This window comes from Pygoscelis adeliae, unplaced genomic scaffold, assembly GCF_000699105.1.
Source record: "Pygoscelis adeliae isolate BGI_AS28 unplaced genomic scaffold, ASM69910v1 Scaffold597, whole genome shotgun sequence".
Lineage (NCBI taxonomy): Eukaryota > Metazoa > Chordata > Aves > Sphenisciformes > Spheniscidae > Pygoscelis > Pygoscelis adeliae.
In genome coordinates this window covers 364717-391077 of record NW_008825148.1, presented here as the reverse complement: position 1 = coordinate 391077, position 26361 = coordinate 364717, and the positions used below count along the sequence as shown (strand labels likewise).

General features: G+C 48.7%; 1 protein-coding gene across 2 annotated transcripts in view; it reads right to left on the bottom strand.

The window, feature by feature from the left end:
* The window catches only part of ZMAT4 (zinc finger, matrin-type 4), a 71346-nt gene that overhangs the window by 41892 nt on the left and 3093 nt on the right, over positions 1-26361 (bottom strand). For both annotated transcript variants that reach the window (XM_009328297.1, XM_009328298.1), the window contains exon 2: positions 9766-9867. In XM_009328297.1, coding sequence (XP_009326572.1) covers positions 9766-9867 — 102 coding nt within the window. The remainder of the gene's footprint in view (positions 1-9765; positions 9868-26361) is intronic.

Sequence of the window (26361 nt, the reverse complement as noted above, 5' to 3'; positions counted from 1 at the left end):
CCCCGTTGTTCGCTGCAGAGACAAACTCCCGTCTGTTATTCCAGACGCTGCTGGGTGCCAATGTCCTTTTCCCCCTTTGTAATTTTTGCAAAGCCTCATTTATAATTTATGGTCATTTCTATCCACTTCCCCTTTTTCCTCCGTGAGTTAATTTTTCAAAAAGCGTCTACTCATGCTTGTGACTTTCTGGGCACACAGATACGTGTCTGTAATTCCCAATTGCTCACAGCTGAATTTTCACCCCATGAAACTCGCTTCTTCAAAGCAACAGGTAGACATATTACCAGTTTGGACATTGATTTGCTTACACATAAAGGCAGTTACCGATGATCTATTCAGCCAAGCAACCCATTTCAGTTTCTCTAAATCCGTGATCATTTATCCCTGTTTGCCAAGCTGACCCTGAACGTACATCCCCTCACCAGGGACACAGACAGCCTCACAAGACAGGTGTGCGTGGCTGGGAGCAGTTCACAGGCTCCAGCAACTTCTCCCAAATCTTGATCACTGCAATTTTAAAAATGCAAAAACAAGACTTCAGAAGCTCCAAGTAAAACAAGTAGCAGCGACCTGCTGCACCCAAAGGCAGCGACTCACAGGGGGTTAAGGGGGGCTGCCGTGTCCGCCGCTCTGCAATCACATGGGGTCAAAGCGTCCAGTCCAAGCCTGAAAACTTTAATTATAATCAACATTGTTGTTGCTTCACTCACCTTCATAAGAGAAAAATCTCACCCCCTAGATCCTCCTTTCCAGCATGAGCTCAGACCTCCTGTGGCCACATGAAACGTGTTTCCTCCAGGAGATCTCAGAAACACCCTTTCCCGTCTACCTCCCTCCTGCTGCGCTTGAAATACTAAAGCTGCAAAGAGCCAGAGGGGGCTCACACCGCCAGCCCGAGAGGCCCCTTGAGAAAAGGGTTTCTCAACTGCACTTGTTCAACAGAAAAGAAAATACCACCTTTGTTGTTTTCCCCTTGGTGCAGTCCCCATCACACAGGCAGATCAGGTGGATGGCACTGGTACCCTGCGTGGGTGGGTACCTACAGCTGGAATACCACTCCCGGGACCCAGCCCTGCCCTCTCACAGCTGCTGATCCAGATGGATCCAGGATCAGCTCTGCAGCTCCCTGCGTGATAGATACCTGCAGACCTCCAGAACAGCAAGGCATGAATTTTCTGTCTCGGGAATCACCATTTCAGGTATGTGATCTTTAATTTTACCACTTCCTATATTGATTTTGACTGTAGTCAAAGTATCTCTTGTCCTACATGCCGCAGCGTACCCTACAGAGAGGAGAATAACTCTTTTTACAGCCTATTGCCGGAGCAGCATGGCACCAGCAGCAGGGCTCAGCACCCGGCTCGCAGGCTGCCGGTGGCCCACAGATCTGCCTCCCAGCACCCGGGATCGCCGCAGGCTTCTGTTCCTCCCCGAATGCACTGAAAGTCCCTTCTCACTTCATGTCCTCGCATTTCTTCTGCGGGTGGATCTTACACCTAAGCTAATGCAACCGTGAATTTACTTTTCCATTGGTGTTTAGGGATTTTTTTTCCAGGCAGTGCACCTCCCTGTGAACGTGCCAAGGGAAAGGGGATGCAGGGGACGGAGCGAGTGGGGCGGGAACCTCCGAAACGTGCTTTGCTCAACAAGCTAAACACTTGTGTTTGCCCACAGCCAACTGATGTCAAGCAGCTGCAGCTCAGGTTTCTCAGCTCTGGCCACTCTGCCATTGGGTGCCAATGCTTGAGGTGTGGATGAACTTCACTGCTGGTACAGAACTATCATCCTGGTATCAAGTAGGAAACAGAAGAGTTAACACAAACATAACGTCTCCTCCACACACAAGGTCACCCAGCACCACACTCTACAGAGCAGCATGCACCGGCAGCACTGCCGTTGTTCCCATGCTATCTTTACGTGTCTGACACAAATCACTTTTAAAGCGTGTCAGTGCCAGTCACTTCTGAGAGCCCGCTCAGCCCCAGCGCAGTGCATGGGTGGGTTTTGTCACAACACCCAACGATAACTATAGACTCTGCTTTCAAAGACCTGGAACCCAAATCCAAACACGTGTTGCAAGTTTAAAATACTAAAGAAAAGCAAGAGTAAATACCTGGAACAAACAGGTGCCCTCCTATGCATCGGGAGCAGAAAGAGGCTGCCGTGGGAAAGCGAGAGCTGCAGGGACTTCTCAGGACAGCTCGGCCAGGGCGGGCCTGCCTTGGGCAACAGAGCAACATCTCATCGCTTTTATTCCATGTAGGCTTAATGTGACATCCCTTGTGCCTCTCCATTACTGCTGACCTCAAGGTCTCATCCCTGGTGGATTTTACCACTGCTCTGAAAGTACCTTTAAACTTCAGCTATTTTTAGCCAGAAATTAGATTCTGCACAGAGGTACCTTGGAAGGGAGCTGCAGGAGAGGGCTTTATCTGCTCTGCTCTTGCTGCTATTTAGCAATAGATGTTGACACTGGGAGTGCATTAAAAATAATGTTTAGCCATTAATGTTGACAACAGAGTAGTAACACTGAGCCTTGAAAAGTACCATTTAATCTACATTGGTTTCTTGAAGCACACTGTGATCCAGCAGCTAATACTGCCCTGGTGAGTATGTACTTACTGTATGCAGAAAAGGGAAGAGGCAGCACAAGCACCTCACCGTAAAACACTGACATCCACGTGTCTCTTTCATATACAATGTGTGGCCATGTTTACCTCAACATATTTTAATTGCTGCTGTTAGACAGCACTACATGAACTGGGTACCACGGCAATCTGCAGAAGGTCTGTATGTGCACATACAAAAACCAGAACAGTACATTCATCACCTTTGCAACCAAACCACAAAAAAGCTTTCTTTAGCCCGATTTTTTTTTCTCCCCAAGCCAAGGTTCTCCTACCAAACACCAGCACAATCTGCAGAATAACAGTAATGTTTGAGCAGCCACTAAAAACTATATAGCATGCATACACCACAGCAAGGCAGATTCTCAGCAGCTCTGGGGAAGGACATAGGAACAGGTAGGACGTCCCCTCCTCCTCCATCCTCTGAAGTATTTACAGGTTACTCTCAATCAAGCAAGCCAGAATTTGGCACGTAAGTAGCAGCAATGGCAGAACATACGAGAGGGCATTGCTAGCAAACATTAGCATTCCCTTCGATAATACACAACTAACATCAGCAAACTCCCTGACACACGAGAGCCCTGCATATTCTTTATTTCCAGCTGAAGCACGTCCTTTCCGCTCCTCCATCCTGGAAATGCCTGCAGCATCTCGTGTGGGGAGCTGGCACCAGACACAGAATATTCCAGCTCCTTGTGTTCTAGTGCAGCATTTATTTTGTTAAATAGAGTATATGCTCTTCCGCTGCATTAATATTTCAGACACAGGATTGCCTTTCTGAGCACACACATCTTGATCCTTAAGGCACTAACGTGCCAATAGTAAACAATGTTTATTATTCCTTCAGACAAGCCATCATTTTATGCAGTTTCCCAGAGAAGAACAGCCCAACTGGAAGCAGATTAACCCGAGCACCACTCCAGCCCCGCGCAGACAAGGAGTATTGATGAAGCTGTCAATACTGCTCGCCCGCTTTGCTCCGGAGACAGGGTGAGAAATTCCAGAAAGCACCTGGCTCCAGAGACGAGCCAAAGGGCACGGCACTTTATTTGTTCTCCCTAGTTTCCTCTGCATTTGAATTTTAATACACTTTGCCTCCGCCCTCCCCCTGCCTCTCAAGCTCCACCACAAGCATTTAAGCATCATTTCTTCATCTCACAAGGTGAACCAACATTTGCGCGACACCTTCCTGGGCTTCTCTTCCTACAGACCCAGTGTATTTCTTCATTTTAAATGAAAAAGCAAAGTACCATCTGAACACCTGAAGCAATAAAGATTACAATGGAGAAAAGTGTTATAGCAGCTTAAGGAGCAAATGTGGTGATGAATATGCAGCTCAGGGTGGAAACTGAGAGCAACTTTGCATATTTGGTAATTTTCCTGCAGGATTTTCAAGGAGAAACTTGAAAATAAATGGTAACATCTTCCTAACGGCTGTGAACACTTCTATATAGAGATGAGGACTTGGAGCTAACTAAGAAAGCTTAGCTTTTTAAATTTACGGAGCAGCTCACCAAAGGGACTGATACAACCTCTCTCAAAGACAGAGTTGGAAGGAAGTGTTAAATTACAGATGCTCTAGAGAGTATCCAGCAGCAAAGAGGCTTCCCACTCCAGAGGGAGGCGAGATGCACAAATACAGAAAAGGAAAAACTCGTCTCTGGGGCACAGACTTTCAATTGCATTGCAGCAAGTACAGTACCTTTTATTTTTCTTCTCCTCCTGTTTAGTAAGCTCTGTGGCACCGGCCACTTCCCAAATCACTGGTGCCCTCTGACCCTCTCTGATTCTTCCTACACTCTTCCCCTTGCAGAGGGCAGCAGCCATTGCTGAGTGTATTAAGCAGCTGGTAAAGCAGCCACACAACTGCAAGAGCTTCTGATCACAGGGCAGCAGCCTCAGTTACTTCTTTGCAATAACTTTGAGGGTTGAATAGCATTTGAATAGTGATGATTTGTTGATAAAAGTCACAGGAGCCTGATGCAAGATAGAGCTGCTGTAGCACAAACCGTGTGCTCTGAATCCCAGTCTTTTGACAGGCTCTCCCATCTCCCCAGAATGGGCTCTGTGTGAAGGTGCAGACGCCAGGTAGCTGCCTTCTGGTTTTCCCACCCACAAATGTCATTTAAAAACAACAACAAAAAAATAATTAATCCCTTCATTTCAAAGTTGTGCTTGAAAGACACACACTGTCTGCGCCATCAAAGCAGAGCAAAAAGGTTGATGTCTGAGAGACGCTCCCCATCTCTGTGGCCAGCGCAGAAGGTGCCCTAGGAGGAGGGTGCCCGCAGACTTGCTCCTCGCTACGCACCCAACCCTCCCCACTTTCCCTGCCACCCATGGCACCAGGAGGAGGTGGCCGAGGAAGGAGCTGCCGTGGCACAGCCCAGGCATCCCTCTGCTCCACGAATGCTGCAGGAGCCGGCCGATGCCGGCGTCAATTAAAGAGCATCAGGAGGAGGCTGGTCCCAACCTCGCACAGATCAAGCGTCCTGTCTGCAAGGGGTCTGCCAGTCATCCCCACACACCTGACAGCAGGCAAGCGAGCAAGAGAGGAGGCTTGAAATACCCTTCCTTCCTCCAGACAGCACCGCACATTTGTCCACCACCTGCCTGATGCAGCCAGCAATCGCCTGGAGCGTATTGCATCCTTCTGCCCTTTTTTGTGATTCTTTATCTAATCAGTCATCCCGCTTCATCTTTGTTCTTCCCGTGGGGGGAAAGGGAGAGCCAATGCACACGATGAATGCTTGGCACATCACGGCAGCACAGTGAGCTATTACCTAGCAGGGATTTTATCAGGCATCCATATTTGGATACTTTATTCCAGTAGCAGAAATGGGAAGGGACTTTTCTGATACTTCAGGGGACAAATTAAGATATTAATTTACTTTAAGAATTAAAATATTCAAACACACGATCCTTTTGGCATTGACAACAACCAGTAAGTTCCATCTCATCTCCTTCTTTCCGCTGCATGGAAGCTAACCAATATCTTTAAAGCAACCTCCTGTGATACTCAACATCGCAGTATGCAGAGAGCTTGTTAAGACATTTTCTCATTTGGGCACCTGCAACTTCATTACGAGTCAATATCCCAAGGCCAGCTACTCAGATCAGCTCTGCCCTAAGGTGAACCCTGGACAGGAGAGCAGTACCTGGCAGTTTCACAGGGATGGAAAGAAGAGCAAAGGTGCAGCAGACAATCGGACAAAGCCATAGACAGAGTTGCACAAAGCACATAAAATAAGGGCAGTATTTTGCTGTATGTCAAGTTTGAAGCAAAAATATGCTGCAAATACTCTGATCCTTTTGTCATTTTTCCACTACACTTGCCCTTGGAAATAATACTACTTAATATTGCACAACCGACATCAAATTATTTTTTATTCCTGGCAAAGTAGTGCAGAAGAAAAGAAGAGTTATTGGTTGATGATTTGGAGAAGGAGACGAGACAGCGATTGGAACTGACTATTCCTGTTTGGCAAGATAAAAACATCCCCCTTTCATACGCTGTTTCCCCTCTATTTTCTTACAGAGAAATGTCTTATTTTGCATGCACAAAGGAGCCAAGATTTCAGTGCCTGACACAAAGGCTGCAGATCTTATTCGGCTGCGCTAGAAAGGCAGCAGATAAATTCCCTTTCTCTCTAAGCTCTGGCTCAGTAAGCGTAAGGGCATTGCTGACCAAAACAAACCAAGCCACAGAGGGAGATGCATTACCAGCACAGCCTGGGAGCTTGAGATTGCTGGTTTCCAGTCCAGTCTTCTGCAGGTACCTTCACCAGCTTGCAAGTGTGAGCGAGGCTCAGTGTGTTCAGCGCACTGCTCAGCTTGCTCCGCACACCCCTTTGCACTGCTCCTTGGTGCAGGCAGAGCCCCAAAGCCCCAGCAGCCACCCAGGCTGCATCAACACCGAGGTCCACCAGTGCCTGTGGGCACCGGCCCCAGCCCCAGGGGCTCCCCATCGGCTGGTCTCTCCTTCAGAAAACCAAAGGAAACAAATGCTCAGGAGCACGGGGGGATCCAGGCTGTGCAAGAAGTTTCCCCACGCAGCTCTCCCGACACCAGCGAGCACACTGAGCTGAGTAGAAATGCTGAACTATTTTGACTAATCTGCATGCACCACACCAGTATGCAATTTCTATTTTGCAGTGTCACTTTTCCCCATAAAGTTCAAGTCAATTCAGAATGAAAAGTTTTGCTCTGTGCAAAAAGTTCATTTACATTGTGTTCTTATTGTGTGCTTTGATATTGACAGTATTTTTTTTTCCAATCAAAAAGCTGAAACAAAGCAACTTTAGAAGATTAAATGAAAATGTATTTGCAGAAAATTCAGTCTTCTGAAGTTGGTATTTTCGCTATGAAAACAATCAGGTTTGACCATAGAGTACTTTTTAAAAGAAGGGGGGGGTGGGGGGTGAAAATTGTGACTAGCTACTTTTTCGGCTTGCAGCAAGGGCTGGCAGTCTCGGGCACGATGGAGCTCAGGTACATTCAACACCACAGTTTTGTACAAGAACAGTCATGTTGTGAATCCTGATGTTATAAAACTGAATATTCTGACCACAGACTTGATCTGCTCATCTGGCCAGGGAAGAGAAACACCTTATGAGCAGCTGCCTGGCAGAAAGAACAGCCTTCTCCGTTCACAGGGCAGATGCTCAGACCAAACTCTTTTTGAAACAGCATCAGAGCAAGAATTATTTGCAGAAGTTATTCTCCAATAATTTTCCATGATTAATGTACATGGGGAAATCACATACTGCTTGTCCGATGTCTGACTAGAAAGAGAGGCCAAGTTCATCTAACAAGTGACCCACTACAAATTATTCGCTCAGGTCTCTCGAAACCCCTTCCAGCTCACATCGGGAAAGAGCCAGGAGCGCTGCAGAGTGGTTTTCCATTCACATTTGCAGTCAAAGCACACGGACTCAGGAACCTCCCCCGCAAGGCTTGATGCTGCACCAAGCTGCCAGCAGCCCAAAGGCTTTGTGCATTGGCCGCGTGGAGGAAAACATCCAGGGTACAGCTCTGCTGTGCCCAGTGAGAGCTCCTCGTGGGCATGTCTGTCACCCAGCACCACCTTCCCCATAAAACCTCGGGGCAGATTTTCAGCCCTCTTACTGTGTCTGCAGGTTTCTTGGGACCAGGGTACGAGGAGAATTTGTGTTACGCTCCAGAGCGGTGACCAGAACAGACACTCCAAAGTGCCAAGCCTCCCTGCCGAGCGCAGGGGCTACTGCAGGGACACGGCAAAGCGTGGCACAGCTGCAGGGCAGAGGCACCTTCAGCTTCTAGGGAGATGAGAGGAGACCCCCAGCAAGGGCTGGGCCGGTCCCCCTGCCCGGCTCGCTCTCTCCATCCCTCTGCTTTGCGTTATGCAACCCAGCAGGCAAGGTTAGGTAATGACATTATTGTGCCAAATGTCTACAGCGTCTGCTGGGATTTCACAGGGGATGACAAATGAGCACAACACCTCGCACTAGAAATATACAACAGAAAACCGTGTTGTTTTCCACACTTCAGAAACATCTGCTATGAATTAATGATTCAGCTCATACCTACAGTTACAGGTGCAGAAGAAGAGAGATTGGCTGAGCACCCCCCATTGCTCACCAGTAGCTACTCCTGCTTCTGTGGCAATGCTTCTGCCTCCTGTAGACAAAATTTGGCATCCGCATCGCCCATTATCAAGATCTGGAAGGTGTCCCTAAAACTGCAACCTTAGACTTCACAGCAGCTGCCAGGGATCTCTGCTGCACACTGAGGGCAGCCAGAGGAGCGTTTACAGGAGATGTCTTCAAAAATTCACCAAAACAGACATGTAAAGTGCCTTACAAGTAAATGCACATTACTGTTCACATTGTTTATTAATGCAGCACAGCATCCTTGGATATCGTACATTGATTAAGCTTCTTGTATGTCTCCACTGGCCACACTGAGACAAATGTCTCCCCTGTATATCCATTGCTAAACACTTGAATCAGAACAAAAGTTTGGGGAAACTTCATCTTCCAGGCCTCTTAGCACAGATTGTGATTTTGTTGAAATACTGCAGACACCGATAGTCTTAGTGTATGCAAAAGCAGGGGCAAAACACAGCTAAGCCACACAGCCCCCGTGCGTGCAGAAATCCCTCATCCCCCAGGGTCTCCACATTCATCACTTCTTCTCCTGGAGTCGTCCAGGAGACGCTGGACCATATCACGCATCCTTCCTCCACACAGCACTGACCGCACAGCCAGGCATCACCAGGGGAAGACAGTCCTCTGCTCCCTGCACAATTAATACCATGCAAAGGGTGACCGACTGCGCTCTAATCTCTTGTGCACAACCATCACACAAAGTGATCCTGCACCCTTCTCTTCATCTGAACGTGAATGAGAAAATTTCTGTTCTCCTGTTGGGTTAACACTGAGACAGCCCCTCACCGCAACAAGGATTTACGCCACGCTGCTGCAGAACTGCTCGGTGCACATTTCCCACGTCCCAGGGAACAGGTGCCAAGACACAGACAGGCAGTGGGTTTCCTTTCTTGAAGGATTTCACAGCAGCATACCCCTCAGTAATTTCCTCCCTTGTTTAACAGGAATTTATTTAATTTTGTTTTGAAGATATGCAGTGCTGTTAATTGCTGTTCTAACATGTCTCTAATAATATATCCTTTCTAATTTTTTATTGCTTGCCTACCTCTTAAGTGCTTAAATACATTCACAAATACTAATCTATTCTCTGCACAATCAGTGATGCCTACTCAGCAAAGCATAGTGCAACAAATTTAATATAAAAACTTGAGCTCGTTTTGCTGAACTCTTAATTGATCTCCTTGCTAACTACGTTTCTTCGAAAACTAGCTTTCAGTCATGTTCAAATTGCAGCCTGACTTTGCAAATTTAGACAGCAGAAAAAAACAGACATGCAGCAGACAACATTGCAGTGACATCATTCACAGAACAAGACGCCACCAGTAAAAATAGTTTTTTGAATCTTGAGTTTTCAGAGAGGAAGTTTAAATGCTGATGTAGCTACTCGCTGGGAATGCAGTAGCTGATGCCACCCTGTAAAACATGCAGCTGGAAGAGGCAGCGACACAGGAGTTACAAACGGACAGAGCAGTTACCAAAGAGCATCCTACCTCGTAATGGGCCACGCGCTGGGACTCGGATATTAGCTGAGCGCTGCACACTTTGCAGTAACTTTCAGTGAATAATTCCTGGTCGATGTCGGACGATTTCATCTGTTCATGGCAGAGACAACAAACAGAATCAGTTACAAAAGGCAGGCAGAACAGGACATGTTTGATGAGGGTCCCTACAGAGACACGGGCAAAGCAATGCTTGAGTCGAGCGGTTCTTGTCACTACGAGGGAACGAAACCAACTTTATAAACCTGCAAGTGTGAAACACATACGGTCCCCCTCACATTCCCAACATCTACAATTCAGAGTCCCCGAGTTTATGCACAACCAGCTTGTGCCGAGCGTTCAGTCCTCGCACGCAACAGCTCCCGGGCACTGCTGGAGACCAGCGGCATTTTCCCTGGCCCCACATCCCCACCCACGGGTGAGGGCAGCCGGACACACACCTGCGCCCAAGGAGCACCCGACCCGCTGAACACCCTCGGCCACAGACACAGCACAGATTCCTGTGCTGCTCTGCAATTACATTTCATGCGTGAGTTACAGCTGTAAATTGCTGTTCTTCTCTATCACCTTTCATATCTAGAAATACCATGTTATGTATATATTCTATAGCATATATCACTCAGGGCTCAAAACACGCTTAACCATTTGTTATACAATACAAAAGAGCTGATAAAGAGTTTTCTATAAAACGCAAACATCATTACAACCCGGAGGAAGGTGTTTTTAAGCTGGAAGGGTACTCTGCTATATTTCTCAATTTAGACATGGAAGGAAATTGCTTGGGTGATTTACTGGGCTGTGCTGTTCTCAAGCAGCTGTTTAAATATTTGTGCATTCCCCACAACTTCCAACGAGGACACCTGCGCTTACAAAAACAGCTCGCTGAGTGATCTGGTTCACAAGAATATCTTAGTTCTCTCTTCACACCTTCCTCGTTATGCAAGCAATTGCAGGTATCCAACTCTGAACTGATAACCAAGGTGCATATCAGGAAGGTTGAGGTTTATAAAAGACTGAACCCAGGCAGAGCCAGAAACACCAGAAGTAGCCTCACCGACAGGATATTTAAAAACAAAAAATCCCTGTGCAATTCAAGAGGGAAATAGAGGCCGATGCCTTCTGACTAATGCCAAGATAAAGTCTATTAATTCACAATCATAACAAACCTGGGCATAATGAAGACTGATAATACAGTTTTTACAGAGTTTATTCCACTGATTGGAAAGAAAAACAACAAGGAAATGAACAAGTTACGAGATCTCATTAGCAGAAAAACCATCAGGTGGAGAAAGACCTGTTGTTGCTGGGCTGTGCAGCGAACCTTGGGGCAGCACTCGCTCTGACTCTGGGCTGGGGACATCCCAGACCTCCCTGGATGCCATCCTGGGCCAACCATGCCTGTTCCCTTGGGCTCGTGGAACGAGGCTTTCTGTGCACGTTTGCCTGCCAGCCTGCAGCAAGAGCTGCTGAGCTGGAGGTGGTTGCACCAAACCCCCAAATGTATTGCAGTCTCACAAGTATTAAGACCCCTGCACATTTTATAAAAACAAGCAGCTGAGTCGACACCAGAGGCTCCCAGCCTGGAAAGACCGACCTGCCCCCAGCTCCAAGAAAAGGTTTATTCGGGTGTTTGTGGTCTACCAGACAAAAGACACAACTCTCAGAGCTCCTCTGCTGGTGCCCTTGCTTTCTGACTCTGCAAAGACACTTGCTTGTTTTCTCCTGCTATCTGCCTAGGTTTAATCTTCATTTACTCTGTCTAGAGAAACACTGCATTGAGAAACTTTCAAAGACACCAAAAGACCCTTTTAGGAGTACAAGTGTTGCAAAATTGCATCAAAGGAAAAATAACATGGAGGGAAGAAATCTCACTTAAATACAACAGATTGACACAAGGCAAACCAAAAAATCTCATTAAACTTCAATCCAGCAACCAAGACAGAGGCAGGTAAATTGCCCTCATTTGCATGCAGTCTGCAATGTTCACAGTATAAACTCTCATTGCAAAAATCAGAGTAAATCAAAAGCTGCTCAGTATTAGCTTAGCCCTTCATGCTCTGATAACGGATACCAAGTCTATTCTGCCTCTAACATATGTGCATACGAATGGAGCGTCTGTTCCCCCTTAACAGCAGCAAGGGCTAAACAGGCTTATCCAGGAACAGGATCTGATATCTTTTCTCTAAGCGTAACTTCTGATACAGGTATAGGATTTGTTAGACTCAATATTGCCTGTTAGGTTTTATATGCCATTGTTACTACACAAGGTTGTAATGCATCGCAACAGGTGAATGCAGTTATGCTGACAATGTGAATGTTATGCAGCATGATTCACGCATAACTACGCAAGTTACCTAATAAAGTCTCTCTGGAATGGCAGACCCTCAAGCAACGCACCAAGAGCACAGTTACAGACTACACGCAACAGGAGCATCCTCAGTGTGCTGTCCCTGCAGGTGACTCGAGTACCGGCAGGTCCCACTCTGCTGTACAAGGTCACGGAAAGCAAGAGTTTTAATGAACAGTAAATCCTCACCAAAACACAGCTTGTCCCCTTCGACCGCAGCACCCAAGCTCTGCCGCTGCCCCACTCAGGGCGGCCACGGGCCCTTGGCTAAGGTCGCTTGGCAGCTCTCTGCCAGCGCTGGCACCTGACAATGACTCTGCTCTGACTTGGGAGCACAAGTGGCACTCACTGAAATGCCAGCACCTGCAGGGTCCCACCAAGGGCTGACTCAGTCCCTTGCTCACTTCAGCTCAGGCTCTTTTTTACTGCAACTGCCTTTTCCTACCACCGCACATGGTCTGACCTGATCCACACGGGAACAGTGTTCAGCCACGTGTGCCCGGTGCCACCAGCACATCTCCCGAAGGAAGAGCTGTCTCTCGCCGCATCCCTTCCCTTACCCACACAGCAAACCCCGTAGCTGTGGCTTGGGGCAACAGCTACTTCACTCCCATTCTCCTGCACTACTCCCAGAACTGAGTGCATCCTCCCTGCCAGCAGGACCACGCTGCTCTGCCTGACCGTCACTTGAACATCTCAGCAAGGAGCAGCTCTTGGCTGCCCTCACCCCACTCTCCGCAGCAGGACAGCCAGGCACCAGGTTGTTCTGATGTCCTCAAGCAGCTCGTCGGGTCCCACTGTTGTCTCTGAGTTGCTGCACTCTGATTGAACCACTGGCGGAAGGACAGGGTGACCCTTCTCCCCCCGGTGTTGTGGAGGGACCAGGTCTTTTTGCTTGGCTTCAAGCACTGGATGCACAAGTGAGCAGTGATGCCACAGGAGATCATGGTTCCCTGAAAGCTCTCCGTGCCCCTAGGAAGCGCAGCAAGCCCAGGATCACTAAAGCTTGCAGGATGGCAGAGTCCCCTTGTCAGGGAGCAGAAATGTAACTGAGTGTCCTCCTCATACTTAGAATCCTGGCAGAAGGTTTCACTGCTTGTTTTTGTATGCATTGCTTTTTAATAGTGATGAAAAGGACAGCAAGGCAGAGGAGTGAGGGATGGGGATTAGGGGGAACAGGAGAATAAATGGAAGCAAAACCTCCTTCATGCTTTTGCATGAATATATTAGGCTACACTGTAGAGAGGATTCAAGCATATGTAAGCTTGGCTACTTAAAATAATTAGAAAGCTCTGGTAACAATAACAGCTTTGGGCAAAAATTATTACGAAGGGTTTGACAAAAATAATAGATTCACCTTAGCAAGGAAGATTTCCACACAAGCAATCCACTACCAGCACCCATTTATACAAGTCACCCTTGCAAAGCTGCCACTAAAACCTAGACAGCCTGAGAACAAGTTTAAACTCAAGTACCAGCTATTGACTTGAGAAAACAGACTTTTACCTGTCCCACATATATGCAATAGAAGAGCAAAAGTCTCTTCCCCTTCTCAGTAGCTTCCTACTTGTCTCTATGCTGCTGGACAGCCCCCATACAGCCTTAATTCCCAGAGCCCCTTCCTGAGGACTGACACTTTAAACTCAGCTGGTGCAACCTGCTGGCTCTGAATAAAGCTTCTGTGTTTGGTGGCTGTTAGCTGGTTCCTTTGCTTTTCGTAAAATATATTTTTTTCTGTACTCTTCTATTTTCCTTTCTAAAATAACATGCTAGGGCAGTACCTCAAAAGGATGTCAGGGTAACATGCAGTGAAATGAATGCATTAATGTGCATCTCTCCATGCCATGTGTTTTAAAGCAGGCTCTCTCACTGCCACAGTCCGCAGGGTGCCACCGGCTGATCTTGCATGCAGGCCGTAGGAAAGGTCCAGGACTGATATTTCCCTGGGGATCTGTGCAGAGACCCTGTTACAATGCATGAACCAAACAAGGGACCTCTCTGGTTCCTACAAAGGGATTGGTACAGAGATGCTGTAACTGCAGCACGGCAACCGCACATGGCTTGCTGATGGCATCTATGCATAACTGCAAGGGCTCCCCTCTGCAGCAAGAGGCAGACTCTAGACACAAAGCCCTGGGAAAAAGAAAACAGCTTTGCTGTGTGGGTACCTGACCTAAAAACAGTACTTTCTCCTGCTCCAGAAAAGCTCCCTTTCCACCCCCCCTTTTGTCTTGTCTCAGATACATTCTGCATTATCATTTTGTGGGTCGATCCTAGCAGTGATTTATTAACTTCTTCCACCTGCAAGTGTCATAAAGGGAGTTCATAAGCAATTAATATTTATATTTCTAATCACTTAATTCCACTCTGATTCTCCCTGCCTACAAGTGCCTAACAGCTCCTAGAAATGACTAGCCTTTGGCTGATCCTCACTACGCAGCCTATCTTTGTCAAAAAGCAGAGTGGAAGGGGGGGCTTTTCTACACCACCACCACCAGCACGTCATGGCTGCAAAGCACCGCGTGCCTCCGAGACGCTCGAGGAGAACCACAGATGCTGAACAAGGAGGGACACGTTCCCTGCATGCTCTCAGAGGCTTTTCTTGCTGAGAGTTGAAGAATTAATGTGCGATTCGCAGCCTTGCCAGCTGGACTCAAACCGTTCAGCTGAGCAGAAGCCCTTGGTCTGCACACCAAGGTCTAAATATCTAAAACTCTTGGTCTCCTCCTCCTCAGGTGGGGACATGAACAGTCGAGCCTCCAACACAAACACTGACCACTTTGTATTCTTTCAGTGGGATTTATTATTGCCTCTTGTGCTGACACTCAAGTGTTGACGTCCCCCCTCCCCGCTTCAGATCAGTAACCTCTGCACATGTCAGCTCAGCATCTCCAGGAATGGCAAACTGTGCCATAAGAGACTCCATTTTAAATACCTTGTGCCATATGGCTACGATTCTTCTCAGCAGTTTCAGTGACTATAACAGCTTAATGAAAATCAGTTTGATGGGGCTGACTCCAGTTTTTGGCAACTGCTAGAAAGATGCTAACTAAGTTGCATTAAATTTTAGAGGACAGCAATCCACATATTGACATCAGAGACATATTCAAAGCCAAATTCCTTGTTAAGGATATGCTTTGCACCAGCTGAATCCCACCGGACACGGACACGTACTGAATGTGGACCTATCACAAAGGAGACTGATGGAAGTGCCCCTGCAATAAATGCTTTTACAATCCAGACCCAGCCAGGACAGTAAAACTGCTACAGGACCCTGGTCTAGAGTGCCAGCTGGATGGGTGTGAGTTGCAGCAGCACTTTGCTGTTGCAACAGCCCTCGGGGTCCTCACTCACAAGGCAGGAGCAGAAGCACAATCTGCAGTCACTGCTAGCAAATACTTCCCATCATGTTTCTGATAAATACAGTTGTAATCTCCTTTACGCCAATCTTCCCTCAGCGAGCCGCTTCTATTTTTATTGTTGTATATCCCCTGTTCATCACCCCCTTTTATTGAGCAATAAGTTCAGTGAATAGGAAAAGAAGTTCTTTTAATAACGGGAAATTCACAACTGGTAGCAAAAGTTCCAGAGTACATGACAAACATGAACAAGACAGTTTTTCTAATTCCAAGTTTTGCCTTCTATATCACTTCGCAGACTACCCTTGGTATTGTTCAGTATCAATTATTTCTGTTTCAAAAACAATAAGCAGAAAACCACAAAAACCCTGAGAAGCTGCAGACGACTTCATGTCATTTCAGGGTAGGGAGTTTGAAAATGCAGCACCATCCCTTGCCTAACCAGCCTGTTGTCAGAAGCAGACGGCTTGCAGCTTTTCCAAACGCTCCTCCTGCGCTGCTCACAAGCGCCTGCACCAGCAGATCCCACGGCACTTAGAGCAACGGCTCAGGAGGGGACATGTTAAATAGAGACAGCAAATGAAGGATCTAAATCTGAGATCAGAGCCAAGTCCTTGGGTAACTGTTGTCTAAAGTTTACAACACACGCCTCAGGTACAAGGATAAAAGTTACAGGCAGACATCCCAGAAGTTGCTGACTCGGCTGCTGTGACCGCACACCCAGCCTCTTCGACACCCAGATGTTAACCCACACACCCAACCTCTTCCTCACCCAGCCGAGGCCCCGCAGACCCAGAGGACTTGGAGCGTAAGGTGGCAATAACCTGTGCAACATGTCCAAACACAAGCAGGAGAGGCAAGCCCACCTGCCCCGCTCTGGGCACTGCCTCGCTGTGTTCCGTCAAAAGCACCAGCACCTGCGGGAGGGAAACCACTTCCCACTGTCCCCACTGGCCATGCCTCCCACTAGTTGCTTCCAGCTACATTTCTGCCTTTCTGATTGAACTTTAAAAATTTTTTAAAATCACTGCTTCTCAGTGCCAAATTTCCCCCCCAGCCCACCCCCAAACACTGCTACCAGGTTTAGGGGAGCATCCCCCAAGCTACCCTGTGCACAGGGCTGCTCTCCCCGAGACAGCTTGGACCTACTTCCCTGCCTGCAACGACACCGGGGCAAATTCACTCCCACGTGTGCATGGACCCAGAGCAGCCACACCGAGATCATCAGCTGATACAAGAAAACTGCCTTTGCACCATCATTTAACCAATGGGTATCAGAGACCTTGGGGCACACCAGCCCCTTGGTCTGGCCCACCCATGGTGTTGGGCAGACACCAGCATGCTTCACCCTGCGCCAGGGCTGCCCCGTGCAAGGCTTGTCCTGAGCCTTGCCACCAAGGTGCTCGTTCGATCACCTGCTTGTGGTGATGCACCGGGAATTTCTGCACAGGTTCATTTTTCCTGTTGTACAATCAAGGACAAGGAGCGCTATACGACAAAGCACTGAATTCAGCAACTCTGTTTCTGTTTCTTCCAGTCAAGAGGAAAGAAATAAATTGTGGTCCCTTATCCAATTTACTTTCAAGGGCCTTAATCACCTTTCCCAGAATTAACAGCTTCCGAAACCTCCGTATTGGAGCACTAGAGAAGTGGAAACTGAGCATGTGCATGAATGCCAAATACAAACAACAAGCCAAAAATTAAATGTCCTGATTTTCATGTTATGAATTATTTGTGGCTTTTGCTGCTGTCACTCTCCCATGGATTAACATCTCATGTAACACTTCCTGTTTTCTTCTGTTGTTTAATTTGTCTTGCAATAAAAAGAAAAAAAGTCTTTACTAATAATTAACGTGCTTTCAGCAACTCTGTCACTGCACTTACCACAAGGCATCTGAAGAAATGCAAAATACTGCCTTTTGAAGTGCCTTATTTCCCAGCACTATCAGCATGATGGATGGTTGAGCCTGTTCCAGGAGTTCAATTCTCCTCCTGCTTTTATTGTCTTAAGAAAGGAGTGCTCTGGGTGCTGGAGACCACAAGAGGCTCCCAGCACAGACAGCACCACCAGCTACCAAGAGAAAAGGGTAGGGGACGGGGCAGCTCATCAGAGCAGCACTGCACTGCCAGCCTTCCCCAAGGAAGAACATCAAGCAACAGACAGGACGGGATGCCCCATCCCACAGTGACGACGGGACCCTGTGCAGCCCACCCTGAGCCTGGTGCAAGAGGCTGACTTTGCAGCCATAGGATCTGTAGCCTCCACCTGTACCAGCACCAGAATTCACTTGCTCTCTTCTGCAGCCCCAACGGAGGTGGGACAGAGCCCTCACCACTGAGCGACATAACAGAGCCCAGATAATCCTGCATCCCGGAGGTGATGCTGGTGAGGTCCCTACCCACGAGGAGCTCACTTAAAGCCACATCCTTGGAAGATGTGCATGCTATTTTCAGTTTTTCCTGTTTTCCTGCCAAACCAAAGATGCTCCAAGTCCCTCCAGCTGTGCTGCACATCTGCCACCTCTGCCACGCTTTGCCTTCCCTGCAATTCTTGTTTGGTTTGGGGTTTATCTGCCATCTCCCTACTCCCTCCATTCCTGAAACCCTCTCCAGAGTCAATTTGCTTCACTTCTGCATTCAGCCTTTGATGCATTTTGACACGCTTTATTGGAGCCTTGAAAATCAGAACAAGATTGCGTGTGGCATGAGCTGGGGAGCAGGAGAAGTCCTGCACGTGTCTGCTGCATGCGTCAAAACACAGAGAGGCTGCGGAGAGCAACACAGAGGAGACGGAGCCTCAGTGCAGAGGAGAGTCTCAACCCAAGCACCCCAAACACCCAACTTTGCACAACTTCCCCCAGCGTAAGCTGCCAAATTGCTCCTTTGCTTGGATCTACTTCATGATGTTTGCCAGGACTAGGAAAGGGACACTTAAGACAGCAACAGTGTCTTCTCAATGGATGGAGATGATGTTTTTGAAAGGAGCCTCGCAGCTCCCATGCCACGGGAGGGGAGAGCACCTGCGTCGGTGCTCCTTGCCCCGCACTGGGAGAGCACTGCCCTGCTCCCCGCAGAGGGTGAGAAACACCCCACAGGACCACAAGAGCAGGCCCATGGAAAGAGGGACTGGTTGCATGCTCCTCTGCGCAGGATTTGGCCGCAGGATCAGGATCTCACCAGGGATGTCTCGCTGAATTCCCCTGAGACTCGTGAGCAGGGGGAGCTGCCAGATGTTCCCACCTCCTCACCTCATCACAGGTGTCACCGAGGTACCGTTTATAAATAGCAGAACCAAGCAAGAAAAAACTGATGAACTTGTCAGGAAAAGCAGTGCCCTCTGGCCAGAGGGAAGCCACGAGGCACGGATGATACCTTCCAGGCAGAAAAGCAGCAAAGCTAAGGCTCAGGGTGTGCGCAGTGCTCCGCATCCCCTAAGCGGCACCACGCCACGACATGTGCTTGGCACAGGAGCAAACAGTGGAGATGCAAGCTTATGTGTGGCAGTAAAACCCAGCCCGTGCCTTTTTGACCTACAGCCTGTCTGAGGTGGGAACAAAGGGCAAACCAAGGAAATTACAGGCACGGAGATTTAGAGACCAAAGGAAAGAGCAAGCCCTCCATGCCACAGACTGCCTCAGGGGGTGACGGAGGAAGGATGCTGCCAAGTTTAAAGGGAGCTACACTGCAATTTTGAGAGTGGCACCATCCCTTCCCTACAAATATGTGTATCCAGTTATACACATGAATTGTTCTAATTATTCACACTACGTCGTGTGGCAGGATTTAATTGCAAACATGTGCTGACTTGAATAAAAATATATTTTTAAAAGGAGATTGTGACTGCTTTATTAAAGTTTGTGGGAAATGAATGAAGAGCAATCACATTTCGTGCCTCAGGGCATCAATTCTGCATCCTGCACACTTCAAGGACGAGGCTCTGGCACTCACTCCAGCGTGGCCATTTGGCACAGCTCGGCCCCTTAGCAGCAGGGACGGCCCAGAAACGCTCCTGAAAGAAGGGGTTAAAACAGACCCGTGCAGGCCTCGGCAGAGGCTGCACTCTGAGATGGAGAGCTTGATGTAGTCAGATGGCAGAGGGGAGGGACTCACTCATACTGGGATGAGCAGAGAGCTGGTACGGGCAAGAAACCAGGTACCCTGGCCTGAGACATCTCTGCTACTGGCACCTCCCGACAGAACCAGATTCCCCTCAACTAAGCCCTGGCCACGCCCCCCCCTGGGAAGGAAGCCTGGTCCGACACAGCCTGGCACGCAGCCCTGGCACCCGCTCCTTTCCCTCCTGCTCGCCTCCCCTTTCAAATCCTCCCACCACTGCCCCCTCCACACTTCTCCCCCCTGCCCCCCCGGGCGGCATTTTTGGCAGCTCTCACGGTGCCCCCAACCACAAGCACCACGCTGCCCTGGCCTCTCCAGGACCCGCACTCCCCAAGGACCCTGCATCCCTCTGGGGACCCACACCCCTCCAGGGACCCCACGAGGTGCCAGGGCAGCGTGGGGCGTCACGGGCCGGGAGCGTGGGGTGCAGCAAGGCACCTTGAGGGCTCGCAATGCTGCGGAGCCGGGGTTACCATGTGATGCTCGTGGTTGCTATGGAAACGGTGGTTTCTCACAAAAAGAGGCATAAATAGTTTCCGAGCCTCCCCGGAGCACAGTCTGTGCTGCCAGGCTGTGGGCACCCCGAAAGTCAGGGGGTTGCTGCTGCCCTGCCCCGGTCCCTGCCCGGTGGGTCGGTGCCAGGGCTGTGCCGCAGCAGGAGCCGAGGTGGGGGAGAAGCCGGAGAGCGGCTCCCGTGCAGCCTTTCTCTGCAATTACAATCAGGATGCCACATTTATTTTTGGATAAGCAGGACCTACTTTTTCCTGTGGCTCCCTAATAACGTACAAAACAGTAGGAAGCGAGTCAAGCTGAATCCCGTGCCTGCAGCTCATAGCCTTTGGTACTTTGCATAATCAGGGCTTGTCATTCCCCATCAGCTTCAGCTCAGAAACCCAAGAGGCAAAGCCATGTAAGGTGGCAACGAGCTTAGAAGAAGCCTTTGGAGAACAAATCTGTCCATCACTGATGGAGGATTATTTTAATACTGGATTCCTTGATAAAATTCTACACACGAGCCTAGCTGGCCAAGCTAAAGCACCTCTTACAGAACGAGCTTCAGCGTCAACAACACTAACCCCAAATCAGTTTAACATCACTGCTTGCTTGCCGACAGCACTAAAAGCTCCCTGCCCAGCAAAGGTTAACGAAGTTAGCGACAGCAGAAGCAGAGATGCTCCTGGTTATCCTCGCTGTCATCTGAGCTCCTGCGGGTGCACTGAGCTCCTCTCCCCTCTCGTCTGCGACACATCCGATATTTGCCAGCCGGAGCCACCTCACCTAGTGCCACCCAATGAGGATTTGTAGGAGTCCAGGTCTCCCCAAGGCAGCCAAGCAGTGCTGGCCAGGAACCCTCCCTACTTGTAACGATTAATGGACTCTGTTCCCTTCAGCTACAGCTCCCCTGCTACAGTAGAGCTTTTTGTAATCAATGAAATTATTTAGAAACAAGACACCAGGAATGCAAATGGTTTGTATCTAAGTCCCCTAGTTAGCATGGCGCAGCTAAACCCCTGGCCTAATTTAATTGCACATCCAAATTCCACATCCTCTAAAGGGTATCAGCAGATTTCATTAAACTTCTTCACATTATCATGTAATCTGTCAATTAGCTTTGTGTGCAACAGCAAACAACAAGGAGCTTTATCTTAAGTAAAACATAAAACATTTACATCCCTCCTACAGCCTTTTTTTTTTATTTGCCCATCCATGATTTAAAAAAAACAAAACAAAACACAATCCTTCTTTTGTTTGCATTTGTGTTCCTCTAAGAAGCAGGAGCATCTACATGCTCATCCACACGAAGCAGAAGCATGCTGGACTTTTAAGTTTTATGTCAGACCCGCCTTGTATTTGGGAGCATTTCAGCAAGCCACTCGGATAATTCATGCTTCATTTTCCCCACTGGAAGAAAACCACAACGCTATTCTCTCCCTTAACAACAGATGAGCAATGAGAAATGGTTCATCAATGTCCATTGTAGAACTCCAGCTCTGCGTGTGAAAGGGTCTCCAGAAATGCAAACGATTCTATTTGCATCAGTGAAAAATTAAACTGCCGTTGCAGAATGGCCGGAGTCGGGCACGCTCCAGGCTGGGAAGTGGCTGCTCCTTTCAGAGATTGGCTCTGACTCCAGGATTTGGAGAGGTCTCCCTCTCTCTGCACAGTCTGGGGACTCCCATTCCTACAGTATTTATTAGGCATCCCCTGTGGTACCAAGAAGCAACAGCAAGGCATTAAAACAAGTTAATGTGTTTCATACCACATCGGTTTTCAAAGTGGGGTTTGTAAGTTATCCTTCAGTCATGGCCATCAGCCGCCTTTTCTGGCTAGGGAGGAAAAAAGGCTGAAAAATGCTTTTCGTATATTCTGCAAAACCAAAAAAACCTCTGTGCTTTGGTAGGGGTGGGAAAATACCTTTGCATCATGTGCAGGCAGATCCAAAACTTCTAAAAAGGTGCAGACTTCTCCAAAAGAGCAAAACTGAAGAGACACCTCAGTTATACCACCTACCAGAAGCAAAGAGGTCAAGACCTGGAGGTACAGGATTTCTAGAAACAGAAAAGCATCCATCGGGTAACACCAAATTCCAAAAGTAAAGCATCACCTGGCACAATCAGAGCCAGATGAGAAACACACACTCATTATAGCATGACTTATTCCTGAGAAGACTGAATGTAATGGGGTTCACCATGATCTGCGTCAACTGGCAGAGATGATATGAAACAGCCCCATGACCTCCTCAGCACAAACAGAGCTCGCTCTGAAACTGTAACAGAGCTTGGTAATTTGAAAAAGCCTAAAAGAGCCTGCATTGCAGAAAAAGACTCCTGAAGAGTTTCATAACCAGGAATTAGTGAAGATAACTATAGATGGCACTGAGAACTCGGCTCCTTCCTGCTTTGCATTGTCATTTCTTGCCCGGTTTCGGAGCCGTGCACTGCAAAGCAGCTCCTTGCGTCCCTCTGACTTCACACCTCATCCAAGCACTACCCTGTCTCTGCATATGGGGGAACCCCCATGAACCCCCAGCCTGCGCCGCAAGGAACCAGTGCCCCCGGGTGGGTGAGGGCAGCACCACAGAGCACGGGGGGCCGCAGCCAGCGCCTCTTCACATCAGCACAGCATGCAGAAGTCACAGTAAAAAAATCTGACAACTAAAGAGAGAAAATAACAGGTCCCCACACTCTGCATGGCTCCCGACCCTGTCAGACTCCTGTGAACTACAGTCGTGTGCTTGAAAATTAGACGGATTAATTATTGCTACAATTAGTAGTATCGTGAAGCATCTCTGGTGGCAGGAAATAATACTGTCAAACTTGTATAATCACTCAATATTTTCAAATGAGCAGTTGGATCCACAGTTATCACCTTGACGCTTTCACCAGTGACACTGCAGGGTGGAAAACACAAAATCGATTAATTAGTTTTCATTTTAAGTCAAGCTAAGCTCTGGTGCTCTCTGCCACGTGCTGTCACTGAAGCCAAGACTCTGTAAAGCTCAAAGAGGAGGTAGGTGTGGATGTGGAAAGCACCAGCGTCCCGTGATGCATGGTTATGGCTGAGAGCAGGTGAAACGTCCCCGGGGCTCAGCCCAGCTCTGACCACGGGAACACAAGCACCACTCAAGCACTGTGCACAGTCTGGCGCGATCCCAGAGCGGCTCCAGCCACCCCCTCCCACGCACCCAGCGTGGCCACGGGAGGAGCCCGGGCTGCAAAGACCCGTGCCGGCTCTGTGGCCACCCTGCTGCTATGAGACCCAACCACAGAGGCTGCTCAGCCGTCTGACACGCCGGGGCGTGTGCGTGCACACCATTTCAACTTATTTTTTTGCACAGTGGGAAGGAAAAATCCCACTAATCATTCCAGTCTCCCACTTGTTCACGAAGAGCGCGCGGGCATGTCCACGGACCCCAGAACATTTCAAGGCATGGGTGTGACAGGCAGCACCTCCACACTGCGATCTGGATCGAATCCTGGGGCTCGGGTTGGCTGCGCTGTACCTGCGCTGTGCCAGCCTGGACACCTTAGCTGTGCACAGAGGCCACTCAAGTTTCTGCCTCTCTTACTAATACCGTCAGCTCACATGTGCTTATTATATTTCAAACAATAGAGGAGCTTGCACAGCATCCCATACAACAGGGTGTTTAACCGATTAATTTATGGCTTCAAAAGCAGTGGGTGTTCAATTCCATCCTGTTCCTGGAGTTTCTGACAAGCCACTCTGGGTGCTGCAGATCCAGCGCTCAGAGCTTCCCCCATTTCTTTATGTAATTTTGAAACCAGTGCATGCCTCATATTCACAGCTAGCTGCTGTGTGTCATGTCTGTGGCTGTATCCTCCAAGACAGCTTTAAATACCAATGTCTCACTTTGCCACCAAGTCCACCCACTGTTTTTAAGCGGCTGGATCAAATTTGGGAGCAGTTTTAAGTTCACAGTGCAGTTCCCTGCATCTCCTAGCGTTGATACTGCTTTTTCAGAGCCACGTGTACAGCTCCATCACACCCAGCTCACGGGCAGCCAGGGCCTTGTTCAGGTACCCTGTGTGATACACACAAGTAATATGTACGTGATATATAAGCAAGTAGATCAAAGGGGGAGACAGGTGACACCTCTAGGGCCTCAAGTGCAGAGGCTGATATACTGAAAAGGTTTATTTATACTCTCCCACCTTGGGGATTTGTTTCACCAACAGACATATATTGGCAAGAAGCAGGTCCAAGCTTAACTACATCTTCTACCCCATTTCTGTTTTAACAAGACAAAATAAATATATTTCTGCTTTGGAATTAAGAGGAGCGATATTCTTCTCCCTTATCGCTTTCCAAATGAAGCTCCTGAAAGCCCTTTTTGAAGCTTCCCAGTTGCATTTCCAGACCTGCTCCCCCTCTGTGCTCTAGAGAAATGGATTAAACAAGCCCTTTGAAGTGCTGCTGCTCATGAGCCACTCTGGGATGAGCTCGGCTCGGCTTTTTGTCGTGTCCTGGAAGGAGGACAGCAACCACCACTCGCCTTCCTATTTCCCTCTCATCCCACAGATGCTGAGCGGCAATGGGGCTGGAGCCAATGTGCACCCTCAGGTGGGACATGGTGCTCCCCCACAGCAGCCCTCGCTGCCCACCTGCAGCCACCACCTCCCTTAAAGCAATGCCCAGCTCAAGAGCAAGCCCCTGGCAACTGGCACGAGCCCTCTCCCTCCTGCCGCATCCCCCATCCTCTGCTCGGCATGAGGGCAGCACCCTGCAAGCCGTCCCATCTGCCCAGGACCCTGCAGTGGTGCACAGCCAGTGACCACCTGCACAGGCGCCTGCAGTAACACAGCCTGGGGGGACTGACCCTACCTTACTCACAGGCCAACGGACCCTTGACTTGGTGTCACCAGATCTGCAGAGTCTTGCAAAAACTCCCAGGACCGAACCTCGCACATATGGGCAAAATGCTGCCATGGGACAAACACTACGCTGCGCTGCACGCGTGAATTCCCCTGCACGGACAGTCTGACAGCCAACACAGGCTAAGCCACCGGCGTCCCCTGCCAGCACATTAAAGGCCTAAAAGCTGTCAAGCATTGCACAACAGGCAAGTTTTAATATTGAGAATATTCATCTCCAGCCATTTCTAGTTAATGGAACAAAGCAAACTGTCGAGAAAAATGGGAACATTACAGTAAAAACAACAACAAATTAAACTCTAATGCAATTAGAGAGCAATTAGGGATCTATCCTCTGGGAGCATTTTAGAACTCTGGGTCTTTCTCAAAATCTGATCTCTTTGCAACTTTATTTCTTTCTAATTAATAAATGAAGAAGTGAATGGCATGGCTCCCCCCCAGTCCCCTGCAAAATGCCATTCTGCAGAAGCAGAAGGTGGTGGCAGGTAGAAGCGTTCACACCTCCGAGCTGAGGAGATATGCAGCTGTCAGAAGAACGAGGCACCAAGGCAGGGAGAAGAGAAATCACCGCCTGTGTCTGTTGCAAGGTGACCAGAAATACAAAGGCCCAAATGCTCCTGTGCAAGAGCCAGGCTGAGCAGGAACAAGCAGACAGCAGAGCATGAGTGACCCCGGAAACCCCTTTGTTTTCCTATACACAGCTCCCACAAAAGCCACAGCCCAGAAAAATATGTATTTAATTCCTCTTGACTTTTTAAACTTACCCACGTATATGCCTGTAGATAAGCACTCACTTAACCAAATTGCTCAAATACGCTGCAGAAAGGAACAGGAACGCCTTTGGGCATCGGTCTCTGCTGCGCCCTGGCCAGGGCACAAGGAGCCTTCAGCAGCCCACGGTGGCACGGATGCTCCACAACCTGCGCACTGCCTGGGCTCGCCTCTTCGCCACCCCAGCAAGTCTGGAAAGGAGCATTTGGCACGTCATTCCCTGGAGGGCAGTGGACATTGAGCGTGGTGCTAACAAAGTGCCCAGGAAATTACAGAAGAACTGAAAAGAAGGGGCAAAGCTGCACCGTCCCATTAAGCCAGTGCCTCTCCAGTCTCATCCACAAGCTGCCTGAAGGTCACAGCTGCAAAACCGATACAGCAAAACCTGGCTCTGTTAAACCTTCCGTCAGTGGATGCAAACACAGTAAATGCTCTCTGCAGAGGAGATGGCATGGTGTGGAGGAAAGCCTTCCCCCTCGTTTCCTGAAGCTGCTGCTATTCCTGGGGGCAGCCCCGTCTGCACTACGCAACTCCGGTACTCTTCAGCAAGGGCTGTCGTTCACGCTTTGTAAGGAACAATAAAGCTTCCATATGTCCTGCT